The 21,996-nt window shown below is 39.5% G+C and overlaps 1 protein-coding gene across 1 annotated transcript in view; it reads right to left on the minus strand.

The window, feature by feature from the left end:
* Positions 1-6: 6 nt before the first annotated feature.
* The window catches only part of LOC103130409 (serine/threonine-protein kinase/endoribonuclease IRE1-like), an 89,488-nt gene continuing 67,498 nt past the window's right edge, over positions 7-21,996 (minus strand). Inside the window, exons 9-23 of the mRNA XM_007541792.1 lie at positions 21,474-21,552; positions 21,167-21,317; positions 20,853-20,995; positions 18,065-18,253; positions 13,630-13,783; positions 13,349-13,453; positions 13,111-13,201; positions 11,994-12,183; positions 11,823-11,919; positions 10,256-10,455; positions 7,726-7,873; positions 3,940-4,067; positions 3,716-3,839; positions 1,711-1,778; positions 7-1,615 (exon numbers count right to left, since the gene is read on the minus strand). Coding sequence (XP_007541854.1) covers positions 1,433-1,615; positions 1,711-1,778; positions 3,716-3,839; positions 3,940-4,067; positions 7,726-7,873; positions 10,256-10,455; positions 11,823-11,919; positions 11,994-12,183; positions 13,111-13,201; positions 13,349-13,453; positions 13,630-13,783; positions 18,065-18,253; positions 20,853-20,995; positions 21,167-21,317; positions 21,474-21,552 — 2,050 coding nt within the window. The 3' untranslated portion in view covers positions 7-1,432. The remainder of the gene's footprint in view (positions 1,616-1,710; positions 1,779-3,715; positions 3,840-3,939; positions 4,068-7,725; positions 7,874-10,255; positions 10,456-11,822; positions 11,920-11,993; positions 12,184-13,110; positions 13,202-13,348; positions 13,454-13,629; positions 13,784-18,064; positions 18,254-20,852; positions 20,996-21,166; positions 21,318-21,473; positions 21,553-21,996) is intronic.

The raw sequence follows: 21,996 nt of genomic DNA on the forward strand, positions 1-21,996 counted from the left end.
TAAGATTTCACCTCATATGTATTGCCTGTTTTGAGCTTACTTAGGAATGCACTGTTGTAGGGTTACATCATGCTTATGTAAATAACCTACTGCTGACTAAGTTCTCTCAACACACTGTTTACATTAGCAGACATGTGAAAATGGCTGCAGGCAGGGGCACAGTGGTACAACCATACATTTTTGACTCCAAGTCAGACCCAGAAGCAGAAGTGAAGCCTCCTGAACAACCAGCAAGCCACAACCACTGAATGATTAAACGTGGTGGATCTGACACACATTTACATCATTATTAATTCAAACTCTGAAGATTCTGTTGTGCTTTGGGGCAATGTGCTATGATGTGAAAAGTTGAGCAACTGACATCAGCACACTAAGCACATCAGTACAAAGATCGTTTTTTTGTCCACAAATGCATTTGCAGACAAATGCTAAAATATATATTTGAGAGGTTAGAGGAGAAGCATTTCTTTCAAGGTGTAAAATACTATTCAGGCCATGTCAGTAATGTTCAAGAGTCTGAGATGTTTTCACAAACACTGCATCTTCTCAATGTAGACTTTCAGTTACAATCCCAGTTTACTGGAATTGTACTAACTGACAAATGATGTTCAAACCAAACAACACTACAAAACACACAAGATACCATTATTTACTTACATTGCCATCATCTGCAGATTTGTGTTTAAGAATAGGAGCAGAACCTTCCTTCATTCCCAGTCTTTGGTAAATTCTGTCATGTTCTGTTGGTAGTTTTCAAAGGATTCCTAACTAAATTGATCTGTACAAATTACAGTTGTCTTTTGCAACATCACAGGGATATTGCAAGCAAAAATAAAATGAAGCCATGCAGCTCTGTTCTATGTAGTCACATGTAGTCTCCCAGTCGGGAGAAAATGCATGAACGCATGCTGAGGTTTACAGCAAAAACACCTTGAAAATCTGTTTAGTATTTAGCGAGTTTCTGATACATCATTGTCCCCGTTTAAAAGTTTTGAGAACAAAAGACATGAAATCCTGCTTTCAGACTGAACATGTGTGCTCTTGGATTATGGCAGAAAAAATCCCCCATAGAAGAGAAACAAGCAAAAAGTGAATTTTGCATAATAGTGGACTTTTAGAGCTTTTAACACACCTTTACTAGGGCTTGATAATAATGTTATTCCTATTTATTTAGTGTTTTAGTTCTCAGAAGCATTTTTCCTAATTTTAAAAAAGGGTGTTTATTAAATCATTTAAAACCTTTGTAAAGAAAAGGTCTAATAAAACCCATTAAAAATACTTTATAAAACTTCCAAAGGCATATAAAAACTTCTTCACAGCACTGTAACCTCCCCCTGAAAAAGTGTAGGCTTTACAAAAGCAATAATAGGGAACTGTAAAAGGCTCTTTTTCTTTCTGTGCATAAAACATGGAGGCCTGAGTCATGTGAAAGCTATTTGGCTTTGGGTGGCAGATAGTAAGGGTGAAAGAGCCTCTCATGGGTGCAGATTTGCAGGGCGGCATGCGTGTGCATCAGTAACCGTGGAAACCGGGAGGTGAAGTAGCCGACAAAGCCTTCTGGAAGTTCCCCAAGGGTGTCCTGGACCTCTGGTGGCAGCTCATGGTAGTGATGCTTCTGTGACATTTTGAAAACAAAACATGATCCTACTATTAGAGTGAGGATGTGTAACTGTTCTCTGTAAACAGGCAACATGTGGGGACCAGACAGACCTTGTTCCTCATGGCTCTGAGCAGATCTCTCACCGAGTTTCCTTTGTATGTCCTGAACCGCCTCAAATCTGGAGCAAAAATTAGAGCAACAACTCATACCTTTTTTTTCTGCTAAAGGGAGCAGTTTTCATTTTAGCACGTTTGCATGAATATTCACACCCCTTAAAGGGGTGGTGTTCTGTGTTTCTCAGGCACATAGTGCCATTTTATAGCACAATCAAGTAACTATGTTACCTTTAGTTGTTATAAAAATGCTACATATATCAAATATAACTTTACAGAAATTTGATTGAATTGGACCTTTGTCCCTTTAAAAACTCCTTCTTTTTTCTGAAACTTCAGGATGTCATTATAATTATAACATTGCTCCTCTATTAACCCTTTAAAAACATTTTTAGCAGCATTGCACTGAGAAGTAGTTCCTATGATGAGCTCAGCAGTTCACCAGGTGTTTGCTTATTGCTATTGGCTAGTCTGAAGGAGCCAAGTGGGGGAGGGCTGCTCGGTAAGGTGGAACCTCGGCTTGAAGACTGCAGCTCTGAAGAGCAGCTGCGCTTTGAAGGTAGCGTTTCATCCACCCAGGCTGAATGGCTGTCATGGAGATTAAAGGATTTCTCAAACATGCCTATAAGAATCAAGGCAACACTCCAGATATGTTTTTGATGAGGAAATAACATTATAACATCAAGTAAAGCTAAAAACAAGTCAAGTAATACTGCCACTTTAAACATTTTTTCCCCAATTTTGTGAGATTATAACCACAAGCTTCAATGGATTTTACGTGACAGACAAACACAAAGTAGCATAAAATTGTAAATGGTTTTCAGAAAGAACCTGGTCTGGGTTTTGAAAACAGCACAGGGGATTGTGGGAACTCCACTCCCACAAAGGGCTTCAGTATAAGTAGGCTAGATGTATCTCTGTGGATCCCACCCACCACCAGACCTCCAACCCTCCCACCGTTTCTACTGCCTCTGTTCTATCAGATAGCCATACGCTGTCAGGATAGCATACATGCAGTTAGTACGCATGCCCGCGCATGCGCATTAAGAAGTCCAACCGTCAGTGGAGTTGTCAGTTCAGCATACGCAACAAGTTATGACGAAAATAAGTAATTAAATTGTTTATAATATCATATAATATGATAACTAGATAGATATACATGCGTTGTCGTGGTTTCAAAGTGTATTTAAAGCAGGTCTGGTTCCAGCTGCAGTCAACTACAACACACGCCCGTGTAAAACTCATTAACCTACTTAACCGCTAAGTCAGGTTGCCATACAGCTGTTCATAGCAAAGTGTATGATGATCTACGTCATGATTCTATGTTGCTGATTAAATAAAATCATATGGTAATGACAGCGTATGCATGTCTGAGCTAAGCGTACGACTATCTGACAAAGTATGTTGGATCTGACAGAACACCTCCTCCGAGACAGTGGTACTGGGACATAAAAACACACAGGACCAGACAGGAAAACTGCTTCTTCCCCAGAGCTGTGAATATCAAAACACATCTCCCCCCCGCAGGACTCCCCCAGCGGCCGCCGCACACCATGACTTTCTGTACATAATTATGCTACACACCTGCACATACTAGTCTAGTACATTAACCTTGGTGTTTTATAGTTTGTTTATTTATAACATATGTGCCTCTTGAGATGTAGCGTTGACAAAAAAATCTTATGTGAGAACACATGAGGACAATAAAGGAATCCTGAAAGCATGGAGAACAATCAATATCGATCAATATCAATAAAATACAATTAAGTTTAATGAGTGCATTCTCTAGTGGTAACAACTGTACTAAATACAACTGGTGCATTGAAGTAGCAGAGATGCAGACTGCCTAATATACAGAGGCAGCTGATTTCACAGCTGAGGAGAAACAGCTGGGAAGCATCTGACACTTCTGGTTTGAGGACAATTCAATACATTTGGTCAGCAAATCCCAAAGAAATACATGGCATTTATGGTGTATAAAGACTTTTGCATGGTACTGCACCTGTTTGCAGAGGGACAGAGATGTGCATCCTCCAGTTGGTTCGGACCACTGATCTGCCTGCAGTCTCCAGTCTGACCACAATCGGACTCTCTGCTGGCTCCTTCTCTATGCGGTCGCTGACGTCCTTTCAACAGCAAGCACAGGACAATCCTGAGCGTAAAGGAAGCAGACACCTCTATTGATAACAAAGCTGCTTTGTGATTGGTGGAAAAGTTGTGAATTACCTGGAAAAAGAGCAGCTGCTTCTCAGGGCTCCAGAAGAACGGATGTTTGAGCACACAGGCAGTGGAGGGCCGGGACTCTGCATCAGCGCTGATCATTTGCTCAATCAGGTCCTTTGCTATGACATCATCTAACAGAGCGAGACACAAGAGTGATATCCAGGTTTGTAAAATCTTTGGTTAAATATGGGTTCATTAGAACTGAGGGACTGACTGATTTTAAAGTCACTATTGGTCATTGTTTTGCAGGAAGAAATTGTGCCCAAGATATTGCCTGAGCTTCTAGCTTTTAGAGTAGACGGCGCTTGTTAAAAATAAAGTCAACTCAAGATTTTCAGTATGAGCGTGTGATACAAGTTACTTAACTGCGCTAATTTAAGTACAACTTATTTAACAAAAAGTAAGCCAAAGTGTAAAAGCGTGTGTTAGACAGGAAATGTATCCTGACAGTTGAAACAGGAATAAGGAGGTTGAGTTGTTTTAAATCCAACAGTCCTGACTAACTGATCACCAGCCTCTGTAAAATCACAGGTTGTTCCTACTAAATGAGAGGAGAAAGATATTAACAACGATCTGAGAGTAGGTAATTACTGCTGTCAAATGTAAAAATCTGAATTTCACACAATTTAAAATTAATCCAAGCACCGATTTTTCATGAATGAAAAATATTTAATACAATTATTAGAGGCCATATTCTACATTTTAAAGGTTACAGTTTATGAATCATCAGAAAAAGTTGAAACAATTAGGAAGAACGTACTAATTAAAAACACTAAGTCACGCAGTTTCTCTGCAATAAGAACTGAGTTCAGTCGAAGTTTGAACTCATAGTGAAACTAACAGTAGGGAGAAAGAGTAACTCCTGGAATACATCCTGCTAAAAGTGCAGCAAACTCAACACATTTAACATGGTACAACTGTACTAAATACAACTGGTGCATTAAAGTAGCAGAGATGCAGTCTGCCTAATATACAGAGGCAACTGATTCCACAGCTGAGGAGTAACAACTGGGAAGCATCTGACACTTCTGGTTTGAGGACAATTAAAAAAAAATACATGGACATTTATGGGTAATATTCCAGGTTTATGAAGACTTTTGCATGGTACTGCACTTTTTTACTTTTTGAGTTTATTCTGCTTACACAGTTTTTCCCTGGACTGGCCAAACAAAAGGGGAGATGATCTGTTATATTGTTACCTCCCAAAAACAACGGCCAAGTCTTTTATTGCTTAAAACATCTTTTGGCAGAAAACTTCAAGACCATTATTTTAGGAAGGTGATGATATTGGAGTGGGACATATTTGGAGAAAGCAGAGCACCTCATATCAGCTGCCAAGCACAGTGATGAAGGGATGATAATATGGGCTTGTTTTGCAGCCATGACTGTGCATCTGATAGTTTTTAAGTCAATCATGATGTTCTTCCATTCTTCTTCTTTTCTTTTCCCCTAAAGCGTTTTTCCCTTTAGGGGTCGCCACAGCGAGTCATCTGTCTCCATGTAACCCTATCTTCCGCATCTTCTTCTCTCACACTAACTACCTACATGTCCTCTTTTACTCCATCCATAAATCTCCTCTTTGGTTTTCCTCTAGGTCTCTTTCTCAGCATCCTTCTACCGATGTATTCAGTGTCTCTCCTCTGTACATGTCCAAACCATCTCAGTCTGGCTTCTCAGACTTTATCTCCTACACATCTGACATGAGCTGTTCCTCTGATGTATTCATTTCTGATCTTATCCATCCTTGTCACTCCCAAAGAGAACGTCAACATCTTCATCTCTGCTACCTCCAACTCTGCCTCCTGCCTCTTCGTCATTGCCACTGTCTCTAAACCGAACAGCATTGCTGGTCTCACTACTGTTTTGTATACCTTTCCCTTCATTCTTGCTGATGCTCTTTTATCACACATCACACCTGACACTTTTCTCCACCCGGTCCACCCTGCTTGGACACGTTTCTTCACTTCTTTTCCAGATTCACCGTTGTTCTGGACTGTTGACCCTAAGTACTTAAAATCTTTCACTTTCTTTATTTCTGTTCCCTAACCTCATGTCTCCACTTGGGTCTCTCTCGTTCACACACATGTATTCTGTCTTGCTACCTTCATTCCTCTCCTTTCCAGGGTAAGCCTCCATCTCTCGAGATTTTCCTCCACCTGTTCTCTGCTCTCACCACAGATCAAAATGTCATCTGCAAACATCATAGTCCATGGAGATTCCTGTCTAACCTCATCTGTCAACCTGTCCACCACCACAGCAAATAGGAAAGGGCTCAGAGCCAATCTTTGGTGAAGTCCCACTTCCACTTTGAACTCCTCTGTCACTCCTACAGCACACCTCATCACAGTCTTACAGCTATAATACATGTCCATCACCACTCTAGCATATTTCTCTGTTACTCCAGACTTCCTCATGCAGTACCGCAGCTCCTCTCTTGGAATCCTGTCATATGCTTTCTCTAGGTCTACAAAAACATAATGCAGCTCCCTCTGACATTCTCTGTATTTTTCTATCAACATCTGCAATGCAAAGATTGCATCTGTAGTACATTTTCTTGGCATGAAACCATACTGCTGCTCACAGATGTCCATTTCTGACCTCAGTCTGGCTTCAACAACTCTTTCCCATAACTTCAGTGAATGACTCATCAACTTTATTCTTCTGTAGTTGCCACAATTTTGGACACTTGTTCTTGAAAATTGGTACCAGCACACTTCTCCATTCCTCAGGCATCCTCTCACTCTCTAGGATCTCATTGAGTAGCCTTGTCCAAAACTCTACTGCTGGCTAGGACTTCCATACCTCCACAGGTATGTTATCTGGACCAACTGCCTTTCCAGTCTTCATCCTTTTCAATGCCTTCCTGACTTCATCCTTACTAATCTTTGCTACTCCCTGATCCACAGGAGCAGCTTCTTCTCCTCTTTGTTCTCTCTCATTTTCTTCATTCATCAACTTTTCAAAGTACTCCTTCCATCTTCTTATCACACTTTTTGCATCTGTCAGTAGAGTTCCATCTTGGTCCTTAATCACCCTAACCTGTTGTACATCCTTCCCATCTCTATCTCTCTGCCTCGCCAACCTGTATAAGTCCTTCTCTCCCTCCTTACTCTCCAGCCTATTATACAAGTCAGTATATGCACCTTGTTTGGCCTTAGCTACCTCAACCCTCACTTTTCGCTACATCTCCCTGTACTCTTGGTGTGAGGACTCTCTTCAGTCCTCACATTGTCCCACTTTTTCTTGGCTGCTATCTTTCTCTGTACCAATATTTGCACTTCCTTATTCCACCACCAAGTCTCCTTGTCAACTTTCCTTCCAGAATACATACCTAGTACTCTCCTACCTGTCTCCCTGATAAAATGAGCAGTAGTTGGCCAGTCATCTGGAAGCATGTTCTGGTCACCCAGAGCTTGTCTCAACTTCCCCCTGAAAGTCACACAACATTCTTCCTTTTTCAGCTTCCACCACTTTGTCCTCAGTTCTGTCTTTGCCCTTTTCACCTTTCTCACCTTCAGAGTCATTCTACACACTACCAAAATGTTCTTCCATTACTAAATAAACAAAAAGAAAATCAAGTAATCAAGTAAGAAAGTAAGAAACTTGATGATGTTACTTGAAACTGCACAGTTTCAAGTAAGAAACTGTCCAACATTAGTTATGCAACAGAAATATAAACCACATCATAGTAAATGTGAGAGATAAAAAACAATGAGCCAAAAGATTGAACGTGAGATTCTTTGTCTCATTTTAAACAACTTAAGGATATAAGTGAAAAGCTGCCCTCACCATGAATGTCATCCATGAAGTGTGAGAGTGAGTACTCTCCTGAAAGGATGTTGATCTGCCGTCTCAGAGCCTCGCCAAAAGGATGCTGCCCTCTGCTGACTACATAGTAGAACACGCAGCCTGCTGAGAACACATCCACCGCTGATGTCTGGAAAAATGGTAGGAGGAACAAGTGAATCTCAAAAAAACAAAAAAAGCACACCTGTCAGATGTGGAAGATACAAAACTAAATAAGTCTTGGGTTGATAAAGCTTACTATTTGTCACATTGTCCTGGTAGGAAAAGGGCAAACTTTACTGAAATGTTAGTGTATAAACACTAACATTTGTTCCATCAGCTGTTCCATCAGTTATCCCATTTATGTTGGTAAATGGGATAACTGATGGAACAGCAGTATCATTTATAAATGTATATGCTCAAAATGAAGATGCACCAGGATTTATTAAGTGAGTTTTCAATATGATTGCAGAGTACAGCTCCAGCTTACTGATTATGGTGGGAGATTTTAATTGCATAATGTCGCATCTAGATAGCCATTGGTCCAACTCATTAGGGACAATGATGATATTAAAGGGGTTGTGATTGGCACAGAGGAACATAAAATATCTCTTTACGCAGATGATGTTCTTCTGTATTTGTCCAATCCTACATCAATACTGCGTTTGAAAGGAATGATTTCTGTTTATGAGTATTTTTCTGGCTATAAATAAATATTGATAAGACAGAGGCAACAGATGTCAATAGCAATATTCCACAAGGGGTTAAACAACAAAGTGGATTTTAGGTGGCCTAAAGAGCGTGTCAAATGCCTAGGCATGAATATTCCTCTTTCATTGAATGATTTGTATCATGCCAAATACAATAAAACGCTGTAGATAATTAAGAAGGACCTTCAAATGAAGGTCAGCGTTGCCTTTGTCCTTCCTCTGTCCACATTGAAACCATTTGCATGAATCTGTTACCCAGATTTTATTGTATTTGTTCCAGATGTTACCGATTGGAATACCAAAATTCACATTTGCTGATTAGAATAAAATGATATCAAAATTTATATGGCAGAGCAAGCGCCCTCACATAAAATAGAAAATGCTACAGAGAAGCAAGACAGAAGGGATCTCAACTCCCTGTTTTAAAATACTCTTTTTGGGCAGCACAGTTAAAACCTTTAATTTTATGGGTCCAACAGGATTCTCAAACAAGATGGCTGAGCATTGAGCTCTGCATTGTTAAATGCATTTCCATTTTTAAATATTCCAATAAAGGAACTGCCATTGTGGACTAGAACCACAATTAACATTTGGAACAAAGTACTAGTTGCTTTTAAGTTACCAAGAGGTTCACTCCCAATTTCTTAGACAAAACTTTTTCAAAATGGGCTGAACAGGGACTTACATTTCTTCATCAGTTATTCGACAGGGACAACCTTATGTCATTTGAAGAGTTGAGTGGGCATTTTCATCTGATGTGATTTCTTTAAATATTTACAGTTGTGTTATTTTTTGTCTACAAGTGGGAAAAAGTACAAAACCCCACACCAATAGAGAACCTCCTAATTAATTTCCAAAAAGGGGAAGTGGGTAAGAAACTGATAAAGTTAAACGTGTTTCTGTCAATGAACCTTAACGAACCCACTTGGACAAAACAAAGATAGGAGGCAGAGACGGCCAAAATTATTTCTGACGAAACATGGGAAGGAGTTTGAACCGAGGAACATCAAGTTACAAACTCAAATGTGTGGTGAGAATATAAATGAAAAATTATTAGTAGATATTTCAGCACCCCAGAAGTAGTTGCTAAGATAGATTCTAAAGTACCAAGCTTGTTTTGGAGAAACTGTTGCTTAGCAGTCCCCAATCATACACACATTTTTAGTCACGCCCCAAACTACAAAACTTTGGGATGAGGTGTACAAAGCTACATATAAACTATATCTTTCAGGAGGTTATATCTCCAGGATGTAACAGGTGCATCACTCTGTATTATCCCAGCTGGTTTGTAAGGACAGGACAAAGCATAAATATTAAATATAAATATTAATAAATAAATATTCTTTCATAAATAGTCTTTTTACAGCAGCCCTGAAACACATTACAATCAAGTGGATGCAATTAGAACTGCCCTCCTACACCACATTTGTTCAAAAAGTAAGGGAATTGTACCAAATGGAAAAGATAATATACTTATTACTTATTAAGACTTCAAAAAGCTACTTTTAGTCTAAGAGGGGGGCCAACAGAAGCTTTATTTATGTAAATAAGTCCAACAAATTTGGCTTTTGGTGTGTGGTGCCAAGCTATGCCATCCAAAGTGCATCCTTATTTTAGCACTGTATGGTGATGCTGAAATCACAAATGGGATGCTGAAATTGTAAAATGTTATGCTGAAATGTTTAAGCTGTGGAAAAACTTCCACACTGTTAACTATTGCTGATGTATGGCTGTGTAATTACTCTGTAAAAAAATATTAAAATTAAACTTCTAAAAAAAAAAAAAAAAAAAGGGAATATAAATTCAGGTTCAGTTTTTCCTACAGGCTTGTTTCCAGGCGTCTCTCGCAGCACTTCCGGAGCTATCCAGCCTTCAGTTCCTGGTATTCCAGAGCGCAGCGAAAAGCTGCTCCGACCATCTGGGATCTTCTTACACAGTCCAAAGTCTGAGATGAGTGCTCGGACTTCACCCAGAGCATTTGGCCCAGAGAGGAGAATGTTTCTGGGCTTGAGGTCACGATGGACTTCATAAGGAAAAGACGGAGGAACTTTAATTTGCAACAACAACAAAATATTTCTTAAAGCTGTAGTATGTAACTTTTATAAAAACTATGTTTTTAAAATATTTGTAAAAATTGTTACCATGTTGTGACAGTATATGAGATAGATAATCTGTGAATAGACTGACCTCCTGCCTGACCTACTATTGTCATCTTAGCACTGTTAATCAACCTTGTGAATGCACTGCTGCTCTGTCATGATTCATGTTCTGTCATATCCATGACAGAACATGAATGCTGTCCATGCTGTGTTTAGTCACTCATTCAGCTCACCTGTCATGCCTGATTGCTTACCTGTTCCACCTGGGTCCTGCCCTGTTCAAACACCTCAGCCTCTGCCCCCTTGCCAGATTATCGACAGCCATGAGCCAGTAGAGATCCAGTGTTTCCTTCGAAGTCTTCAGTGTCTCTACGGCCCTTTTCTGCCCACGGATTTACCCCTTGCCAAGCCCTTCACGGATCCCTTCTGTTTTGGATTTCTGCACCCTGACCCAAGCTCTGCCTTAAGACCACTGAGTATTGCCTGCTCCTCCAGCTAAGTTTGCTCTCTCTGTCCTCCTGTGTATCACCTCAGCCTGATTATCGTCAGGCTGACCTGATGATAATCAGGTCACCTCAGCCTGATGTCCCTGGATGTTGCTTTTCAGATCTTTATGGAGATCCTCTTTGATTCATTGCTTCCACAGAAGCCTGTTCACTCTGGTTACCTACACCTCCCTGTAATCAAACCCTCAGTTCTTCTGTTCTACCCAACCACTGCTCTACAGGTTTGTGAAGCTGAACATTTCCCTATATATGTGTATCACCAGCTTTCTCCCCTCTCTTCTCAGAGCTGTTTAATTACCTCGGCCTGAGGTACAACCAAAATTTGAAACTAAAATTAAACTTTTTTCCTTTGAGTACTACTGTGTGTGGTTGAATTTCTGGGTCCCCACAAAGTGTCCAATGTGTTAATGCTGGAGAAACAACTTATTGCTGCAAGAAAATGGTTATTGGTGGCTATACTAACTAGCATTCTTCTGCTGCCAGGAAGAAGCTGCAGAGAGCTAGTGGGGGAGAAAACGGGGTAGGAGCAGTGGCACATGAGATTGAGACTGACGGTGATCTGCCTCCTGGATCTAATTGTTTCTAGTTGGTACTGCGAGAAGGCAGAGGAGCTATATATATATATATATATAATTTTTTTTCTCTCCCCATGTTCAGTCTAATACCATACTGTCACCACATGGTGATGGTTTCAATAAATATTTAATACTGCAGCTATAAGATGTGGATTAGAAATATTACACTTTGAAATGCTAATATGAGCACAAAATGAATCCATTTCAGACCTATATTGAGTGAATGCAGATGAGAAAGGCCACACATGGTTTGTTCCAGAAGAGTTATATTATCCAGCTCAGGAAAGCAAGAGGAATCCTCCACATACTGCAGAGAACACAGTCAGATACATGAATTCTTGGTATAGGAATGCATGAAACATTCTGTTGGGCAGTGCTGACCTGCTGCAGAGTCACAGCACATAGCTCAATGGCAATGTAGGTGAAGAGGCGGTCTCTCTCTGTGCAGAAGTATCGGATGACGTTGGGGTGTGTGTCAGATTCTCGGAGAAGCTGCACTTCTCGTTCGGCTACCTCAAAACACTCAGGCAGGATTCTCTTTACAGCAATGTGCCGTCCGTCGAACCTGCCCCTAAAGTTCAAGACAATATTTATCTGAAAAAATATAGAATAAACTAACACACAATATGAATAAAGATTCAGATTTATCATTTTGTTATTTGATCCTAAAGTTATATAGTGTCTTGGAAAAGTATTCATTCTCCTTTTTCAACATCAAGTCACATTACAAACTTCAAAGACTTAATATCATTTTCCAAGCTTTGCCATGATGATCCTCATTGGGATTTTCCTTTGAACTTTGACCAGGTCTACCCATTCTAATCATTCTACTTCTGGTGATTTTTCTGCTGGGAGGTGAACCTCCACACTCAAGTTTTTTTCAGGCCTTTGACATATTTTCTGAAAGAATTTATTTTGATCCATTCATATTTTAATCAACTCTGACCATCTACCTTGTTCCAGCTAAAGAAAAGAATCACAGGGGTGCAGCGTTTGCGCAGGAGATAGACCCACGTATGGATGTGTCAGTCCTTGATGTGTCAGTGACACTTTATGTCCTCTTTCCCCCCATTTCCTCCCTGACTTGTCTGCTTTGTTTATTGGTCTTCATGAGGCTCTTTTTCTTCTAATGTTCTCTAACAAACCTTCATGATCTTCAAAGAACAGCTACATGTGTCCTGAGACTAAATTACATTTATTATGTGACTGCACAAGGCAGTTGGCTGCAGTGGACTTTGTTTCAGGGTATCACAGTAAAAAGGGGTTGAATACAAATGCATGCCATACTTTTCAGATTTTGCAGGGCTCTACTTTGTGCTGGTCTCACATAAAATCCCACTTAAAAATATATAGAAGAATATAGTTCTAATCTGACAAATGTGAGAAGATCAAGAGATATAAATATATTTACAAGGTGTCCTATATTCTCCAGTTATAGTAAGTACTTAAATTTTAATGATTTGTTCAATAACCAGAAAGGATTCTTGATGTATTTTACCTAAAGACAAAGGTTCCAGCTGTTCCATGTCCGAGTACATCAGTTGGTGTAAAGGAGATTTTTCCTACCAGCACTTCATTGTCAATTTCTTCTGAAAGAGGTCCAGAAGAAAAATGACTGGATATTCAAATAACAATAATTTATCACTCATTAAAGCATTCATTCTCATTAAATATTGGTTAAAGAAGTTTTATGTATGTTATAATGAAGAAAATAATGAGACTGTTTCATGCCTCACCAGTTGAAGGTTTTTGATCAACCAAGTCATTTTTATCTGACTCTGATGTTCTTCTGTTGTGATGCTGAATATTAGATGAAATATCATTTGATGCAGTCGGAAGATCTAACAGAGAAGATCAAAAATATCAAAAATAATATCAAAATATTAATTTAGGGAGGGAAAAAAATTACTCAAAAATACTAATTTTATTAAAGAATTGAGCTGGCTCTTATTTTTAAAATAAAAGTAAAAAACATCACTAGTAAAGACAAGCACAGAAACCTTTGAAAGTGCCTTACCACTTGTGATGGTTGGCTCAGTGGACATACTCCTGTCTGCAGAAACCAAAGTGACTGGTTGAAGATTTGTCTGCATGCTGGTCTGCATTTGCTGGAGGCGAGACTGCAAGACCTCCTCCAGCTGCCTTTGAGCTTTCAGCTGCTGGGCTTTACGCTGCAGAAAAAGCCATGGAAACCGTTCACGTCAGAGCAGAATTCGAATTCAGGTTCGAACCCAGACACCAATATGTACCTCTGTACAGGAATTTATATATTTTAGCTGTAGAGAATGATTCTGAAATGTTCAAAGAGTTACTGCAATGTTTGTGTTAAATTTCATGGCTAACTACTGACGAAGTGTACATGGGACCAGGTAATGACGCACATAAAGCAGAGGGCTTGGAGACGCATGTTGGGCTGTACCTCGTTTTGAGGTTGTTTTTTTTGGCTCACTGTTCTGTGCCGCAGGATTAGGTGTTTACAATGAACAATGGAAAGAAAGCTTTGCTGGAGTTGAGAAGATTGCATATTGTAATCCTGTTTATGCTCCTCCATTGTGGGTATGAGGAACTTGGCAGAAGATGTGATCAAAAACCCTCAGCACTAGAGGAGAAGAAAATGCACTTGCTATTCCAAAGCACACCATGGATGCAGACTGGCTTTTATATTTTATATGCCATGCATTCAGGCTCTCCTTGGAAATAATATATTGAGCCAGTTGGAGGGTCTTTTCTTGTTTTCAAAGGGGTGTCAAACGTACGGCCCGTGGGCCGGAACCGGCCCGCCGAACGATTTAGTCCGGCCCGGGGGCTAAATGCATTATCATTATTCATGAAAAAACATACTTCGTTTAATTGAAAATCTGCAGTTCCTATACTGTCCACGAGGGGCGCTGTGTTTTATTCAGAGCACACAACATGATGCAACACTGCAGCGGAACTAACAACAGATGGCAGCACTGAGCTTCAGGTTCTGTAAACAAGTTTGATTCTATGCTTTACCAGCTTTTTATTTTGGCCCTGGCAACCTCATATTTCTCGTGCATGCTAACATACATACATGTTATGTATGCAAATTTTTCTATATGTATGCATATAAAATATCTGTTTAAAACAGCTGACACTTAGGATTTCAAATGTGTGAAGCCAGATAATTTGTTCAAATTGCTTCCCAGATGTTGAAAATTGATTTTAAATCTTTTCTTAATTTTTGTCTGTTGTATTTTGTGATGCAGGACAGTGTTTTTAAGGTCCAAAAACTGTGAATAAATGTTTTGCAACATTGTACAATCACTGAGATCAGTTCTTATGCATAATGCACTTAAATAAATGCTTAACTGAGTAAAAGTATTGTTGAAATTGCAGATACCTTTCTTAAAAACTGAGATTATTCATAATATATTTTGTAAAAGTGAAATTCGTTTAATATAAAAATCAACAACAAGTCCACTTTTATTGGTTCTATTTAATCTTGCAATGAGTTTACTTGTGTGGCCCCCTGCAGATCAGATTAAGCTGTATGCGGCCCCTAAACCAAAATGAGTTTGACACCCCTGGTCTATATACTCAGTAACAGCAAACATAAAAATATCTCCCCCAGAATTGTAAGAAAAAAATGGATTTGATTGTACTTTTCAGTGTCTCCTTTACACAAAATCTGGACAAAACTTTTTTCTTGTATGGTGCACAAACAAGCAAACTAGGTGGGCGAGAGCCTGGTTACTAAACTAATACATGATGCAGTGAGAGGGGCCTATGACTCCTTTCCGGCAGTTCTACATCTGAGTTTCTTGTGAAATATCGAATCTCCTAGCCAAAGAAAACACTGTTCTTGTCTTTTGGGGTAAGAAAAAAAAAATATAGAGCGGAAAAAGAAACATGCCTGTTCTTGCAGAATATGCACAATGCCTTCATGTTGATACCTGCAATTAATCTTAGTAACCAAGATGCTTAATAAAAGCAAAAACAGCCGAAACACTGAGTGCCTTTAAATCTAGACTTAAAACCCCACCAGTTGTTTTTGAATCATTATTATAAATGAAACATTAAAGCCGCAAGCGGAGTCGGCCCTTGCAGCTCGGCACCGCTCCAGCCTATTGGCGACTGCGAGGTTCCACCATTGCTGCCCGTTTTCCAATACAGTCACTCTCGCACAGAACCCACACCCGTCCGCTTTGGGGGTACACATCGATGGATTCAGCAGCGCTCCCCAATGATGCACAAAAAATCTAGTACAGATTGGCTGATGTAGTGAGGAGATATAGCTGATGGATTAACCTAGGGGGCGCAGTGGAGTCCAATTACAAATTAATGCTTTTTAGGGCTTTTTAGAGGTGACATGCACATACATATCCAGTTTGGTGCAAATGGGATGATGTATGTGTGATTTAGAGACGACCATATGCTTATGGCGAAGGGTTGAAATTAGCCATTTGGCCATGCCCACACAGTTCAGCCAGCATTGACAGAGTTCATCCTGTCATGTCATTTAAAATGATATGACAGGATCAAACCCATATGAATCACAGAGTAAAAGTAAGACATACAGCATAAAAAACAGGTGACTTCCTGTCAGAAGTGGGCGGGGCTGAGGTAAAATCATCAATTGACCAATGTGATCAGGACTGGTTTGCAGTGAGACATAGGAAGTCTGATGCAGCTGTGATCTTGCATGTGGAAGTTATTGCACCTTGACGTTTGGTGGCAAATAGTCAATGTTTGACACTTAGCCACGCCCACATGCTTTGATGTACGAGAAATCTTTTGATAACTTTTGACCTTCAATTCCTCAGGAGTGTGCAGAGTGATTTTGAAGTCTGTATCTTAAAAGCTGTAAGACGAGTTTGATCAGATACAATGTTGATAAAAAAGAGAAAATTATGACTTTGATCCAAAATGGCCGACATACTGTTGGGTTTGGACAATGGCTCCAAGAGACTTTTTTGTAGGTCCTGACAAGATACACACGTGTACCAAGTTTCATAATTCTGGGCTAAAGCATGGCTTGGGGCTGATCATTTAAAATATTCTAGGGGGCACTGTAGAGAAATTAGGCCAAGCCCACCAACGATTCTTATGGATTCCTAATGGGGGGTGGATAAGGATCAATCCTAGTGAGTTTGGTGCAGCTCGACTCAAAACTGGAATTTAGAGCCAAACGTATGGCAATGGTGTTACATGTCACTTCGCCACGCTGCCACGCCCACTTGCTCCATCAAAACCGATCAGTGTTGGAATCCACATCACACCAACATGTCTTCTGTCTCTGGACACAGACTCATGTTAATGAGGTCAAAGAGGTCAGATAGAGATCGATGACAGTAAAACATGACACTTCCTGTTCTCAGGGGGCGTGGCTTATGTGATGTCATCATTTGACCATTGGGTATTGAAGAGCACAGGATGATGATAAATCACTGAAAGTTAGGTGCCTCTGTGACTTTTTGTGTAAGAGATATAACAGTTTGGTGTTTCATGGTGACAAGGCGAACTTTGACCCCTGGTAACGCCCCTTCAGCATGTACGAAAACTCACCGTTTTGATAACTTTTAATCGGCCATGCCTTATGGGAAGGTGCTACAACCTTCCCAAATTGAAGCCGATCGATCAAAATCTCTAGGAGAAGTTCGATCAAATGCAAAGGCTGTAAACGGCCAAAATGGGTTCAAAATAGGAACTTCAATCCAAAATGGCCGACTTCCTGTTCAACTTGCACGATGACATTAATTGTATTTTCTGTGCGTCTTTGGAGAGCTCTACAACTGTACCAAATTTCATATCTTTACGATGAAGTAAGGTCATAGCGGAGGGTCTTTTGAAAATTGCTGGGGGCCACTGTTGAGCCCTTTCTTGTGTGATTATTGCAACGACCTTAAAATATGTACATTTTTTGCAGTCCTGACACGTCTGCCAAATTTGGTGAGTTTTTGAATATGATAAAGCCCCCAAAAAGCCCCCTCTTTAGGGGGGCAGAAGCATAATAATAAGAAACGGTATGAAAACAATAGGCTTTCGTAGCGCTTCGCTGCTCGGGCCTAATTAATCAACATTCTGATGTGTAACAATGGCACTTGACAATTGTTGACTGTGTGTTCTATAACTTTGTATTTTATTCTTATTGATGTAAAGCACTCTGAGCTGCCTTATTGCTGAAAAGTGCTATAAAAATGAACTTGATTGATTGATGAAAGCAAATACAATAGTTGGACCGATAATGAGTGTACTTAAACTTCTTAGTGGAACTGCAATTTTAAATGATCCTCTTATAACAGTCAATTAGATTGTGTTAAATTAAAAACGCTAGATAAACAAAAGCAGGCAGAATATTTTGTCTCTTATGGAGAAACACCACAATCTGTTCTCTTTGGCACTCATTTTTCACCAGAGTAGCATGTAACCAACAAACATGCATCTTTCAAGACTTGTAAACAAATGCAGACCTTCACAGATGAACTCACAAAAGGAAAAGTGATCACAAAGGAGAGCCATCCTCCAACCAGAATGGTCAGAACAGCCAGCGTCAGACGGTCCTGGGTCAGGTAGATTGGCAGCACAGTGGCAGGTCTCTGGGTCTGCCCAGTGGTCTCCTCACTGACCCCTTCCTTCTTGGTGTTCTGGTCACTGTGGCTGCCAGAGACAGCTTGAAACTAAAACACAAAGACAGCAGATACATGATGAGGATAGATTTTAATCTTTCTTTTTAAAGTAATAGGACTTCTCCAAAGTACATATGCAGATAAAACCAGATTTTTACACACACCAAATAAAAGACACAAAAATATTTTTTTCCTCACTATCTGAAGTTAAATCTGACCAAACTTTTCTTGCTTTAGTTTAGTTAGAATTATTTCAGTTTTTTTAGAATTTTTTTTTTTAACTTTTCTCAAATTCAAAAGTTTGCATACCTTTGGTCAGTAACCAAAGGTACTGACCAAGTCGGTCAAACTGACTGGGGTCAAATCTTTTAATCTCTAAAAAATGTTCTCACTAAGTTTTCCAGCAAATAGGAATAATTTAGGTAACTCTAACTAATGCATGCTAACGCTGCTGCTGCTCTCCAGCCAAGTGAGCAGTTTGTAGATATATCTGTCTGGTTTTTACTATATTTAAGGTTGCCTAAATACAGTCATAGAAGACATTTGAAAAACAAAGTCTGCTGTATTTTTATTGCTCAAACACAACATGCGCATTTTCTGAAGATACTCAATTGCATATTCCTTGGGATCGGAGTGCACTGTTTATAACTGTCAATATTGCAAAGCATGTTGCCCTTCATTTGTTTGTTTTTTTATATTTTATCTTTGCATGAATCTACATGCTTCAATTGTTTCTCCTTTTGCTGTTGTAGCACCAGAGTTTACCCCGTTGTGAGATAATAAAACATGGTATATGATATTCTATTATAGTAAAATGGCTAGATGTCAGTTCTCTTATTAAATGGTTATGAACTATTAATTGTACAGGACATAAAAATGAACAATAAACCTGAAGAAAATAAGTGGTATTTTATCCATGGCTGTATGTCTGCATAAGTCTAAAACTTGCAAGTAATTACCTTTGTCTTTAATTTACACAACTATTCTAGTTATTTATAATTATTTATGTTTGGATGGTAAAAAGAAAAAAAAAGTGTTTAAAGTAAAATGTCTGTTTTAAATAATTCCTTCTGTGTATGTATTTCCACATTCATAACTCTGTCATTTATCTACTATAAGCTATAATATCTGATTACTTTTCCCAGGGACCAGAAGAAGATGATCATGGCTGACATGATGGTGAACGATGAGGAGAACCGGCAGAATAGCAACTGGATCTCCTTCAGGATGAAGCAGCTACCAGCAGAGATGGCAGAGCAACAACAAGAAGAATTGAGGCAAACAAAAGAAGAAAAATAAATGCTGTTGTGCTCTCAGTGAACAAAATCTCTTTTTTATACCCATGCCACACATTATTGTACATACTGTAGTTTGTATGGCATCAAGGTCCTAATACAATCCTCCCAAAAGATGTGAGGAGCGTTAGACAGAGTGAAAATAACATTTTATTATATAAATATTTCAATTTTCACTTAACATTGTAGATTTCCAATGAAGGTATCCAAACGTAAATACATTATTCAGCAAACCAAACATTTTGACATTATCAGGGTTGCTATTAACAAGAACCCAAAATACAAATCATGTTTGTTAATTTCTACTTTGTACAACTTCATTCTATCCACTCACTGTTTAGCTGTCTGCCTGGTGAATCTTCAATATAAGAAAGTGAGAAAATGTGTCCAAACTTAATTAGTGATAAATAAGACCCTAAGTTTAAACTTTTAAGCCCCCGATTAATTCTTAGTGACCAAAATGTGAAAACATGGAAGGTTTGATTAAATCTATAACCAGTCAGATTAGAAGGAATACAGCTTTATTTGTTCTCAGTATAACTTGGACATCAGATGAATCATAATTAAACGTACTGAGAAGTTAAAAACAACAGATTGTTAATGCACGTCAGCTCTAAGAACATCAGCCACATTTTTTTAAAATTAGAAATATTTCATCAGCACACTGAGCTCATGTGATCCCTGCTTCAGAAACGTGAAGGTGTCTGGACATCCTTAAGGTAAACACCGACCAGCAGTCAGGAAGACGGACACTGATGAGATCCTACAGCTCAGATGCTGCAGGAAGAACCACACTGATGGTCTGCAGTGGCAGTTTACCAACATCTAAAAACACATTGGAATATATTATGAACATGCGGCGCCAACACGCAATTCGGACACTTTTAAGTTATTTGCAACACCCTGGCTAACAATAGCGCATGCATATTCGGCACTGTATTACAAGTTTTATAGTAGTTTAATACAAAAATTATCGTTAGCTTAATCACAATCAGGCTATGAAGAAATAGCTCAGCTCTCTCTTCTACTTTTGTCTCAGAAAAACAACAACTCGCTTTAGGTCGCATATTAACGAAGCATAGCCCATAGCGCCTGGAGGCGGGGCGCTATAACCCCACCGCCAGGAGGCGTCACCCTGCTACAGAACCAAGCCAGCCAGTGGAAACACGTTCACTCTGAAGTAAAGCCGAGCCGGGCTGCTAAAGTAGAGCCGGTGGAAAAGAGGCATGTGTTAAAACAAGAAAAGTTCGGTCTGTTTTAACTTCAGACAGTGAGGAAAAAATGTGTTTGTGTATTTTTATTTAGTGTGTGTAAATATATGGTTTCAGATATAGCTGTACTGTGTGTGGACTTACATAGCGCTGGTGGTAGAAGGAAGCAGAGGAGAAGGGAGAGGCAGAGGTTCGAGGTGGGATGACTGGCTCACCAGAATGCTGCAGATTGGCAGGAAAATCCCTCAGCATGGTGGTGTGGGCTAATGGAGGGACCTCATGGTGGCCTGTAGTGTTAAAGATCATACAGTAGTGTGCAAAAGTCTTGAGTGATCTGCTATTTTTAATCTAAAGATTCAGGCTTAAGTTCTCCAGGCATTAAAAAGGTCTTAAATACAAAATAATTCACTTTCATCAACATAGTAAGCCTAATGTGAATATTGATAAGCTGCCTTTACCTATTAGCAGCCAGTGGTTCTTCTGGCTGTTTGTGCTCCCTGGTGGATATTGGACATTAGTGGAAGGAGTGATCTCACATTCCCCTCTCTGACTGACCGTCACCTCCGTGGTCATTGGACCATCGATCCGAGCCAGCATTAGTCCCCGAGGCTGCCATGGTAACAGAAAGCATAGAACAGTCACCCTATCTCTAGCCTTATCAGTTGCTCATCGTCTCGTACCTGATCTGATCTGCTGTTTAATCGTAATATATTGTTAGTAGGGATTTTTGTTAGCAGGAAGTGTAGCATTATGTACTGCACTCACCACTAATGACACTCCACGATGGACGAGTGAAGCTGAAGCATAAAGGTGGGAGTCAAGTTTTCCAACATAGAGAGTGGGTCTGGAGAAAAGAAAAAAACATTTTCACTTGTTCTCAATTCAATTCCAGCTGAGTACCTAAACTGCATGAGGCATTTCTGCCCCTTGTTTACTTTTCCTCAAACAGCAGGTTGAAAATCAGACCAGACACACGCTGCCTGTAAAGTATTCATATACCTGTACTTCTTAAACCCTATGACCACAAGCCTAATTATATTTCATTGAGAGTTCATATACTTGTGACATGTAGAGAACAAGATCCATGGTTTTCAATAATGGTTTACAAATTAAAACCAGAAGATTGGCACATTTGCACTCAATCATCATTCAGAACAACTAGTATCTAGAAAAACAAGGAAAACAGCAAACAGTTCAGGAATATTGTTGGGATTTGAGTTTTTCTGTGTGTTTATTTTCAGTTTCTTTGTCTAGTGAGTCTCCATGTTTGTCCTGTTTTGGAACCTTT

This window comes from Poecilia formosa, unplaced genomic scaffold (genome assembly GCF_000485575.1).
Source record: "Poecilia formosa unplaced genomic scaffold, Poecilia_formosa-5.1.2 Scaffold632, whole genome shotgun sequence".
Classification (NCBI taxonomy): domain Eukaryota; kingdom Metazoa; phylum Chordata; class Actinopteri; order Cyprinodontiformes; family Poeciliidae; genus Poecilia; species Poecilia formosa.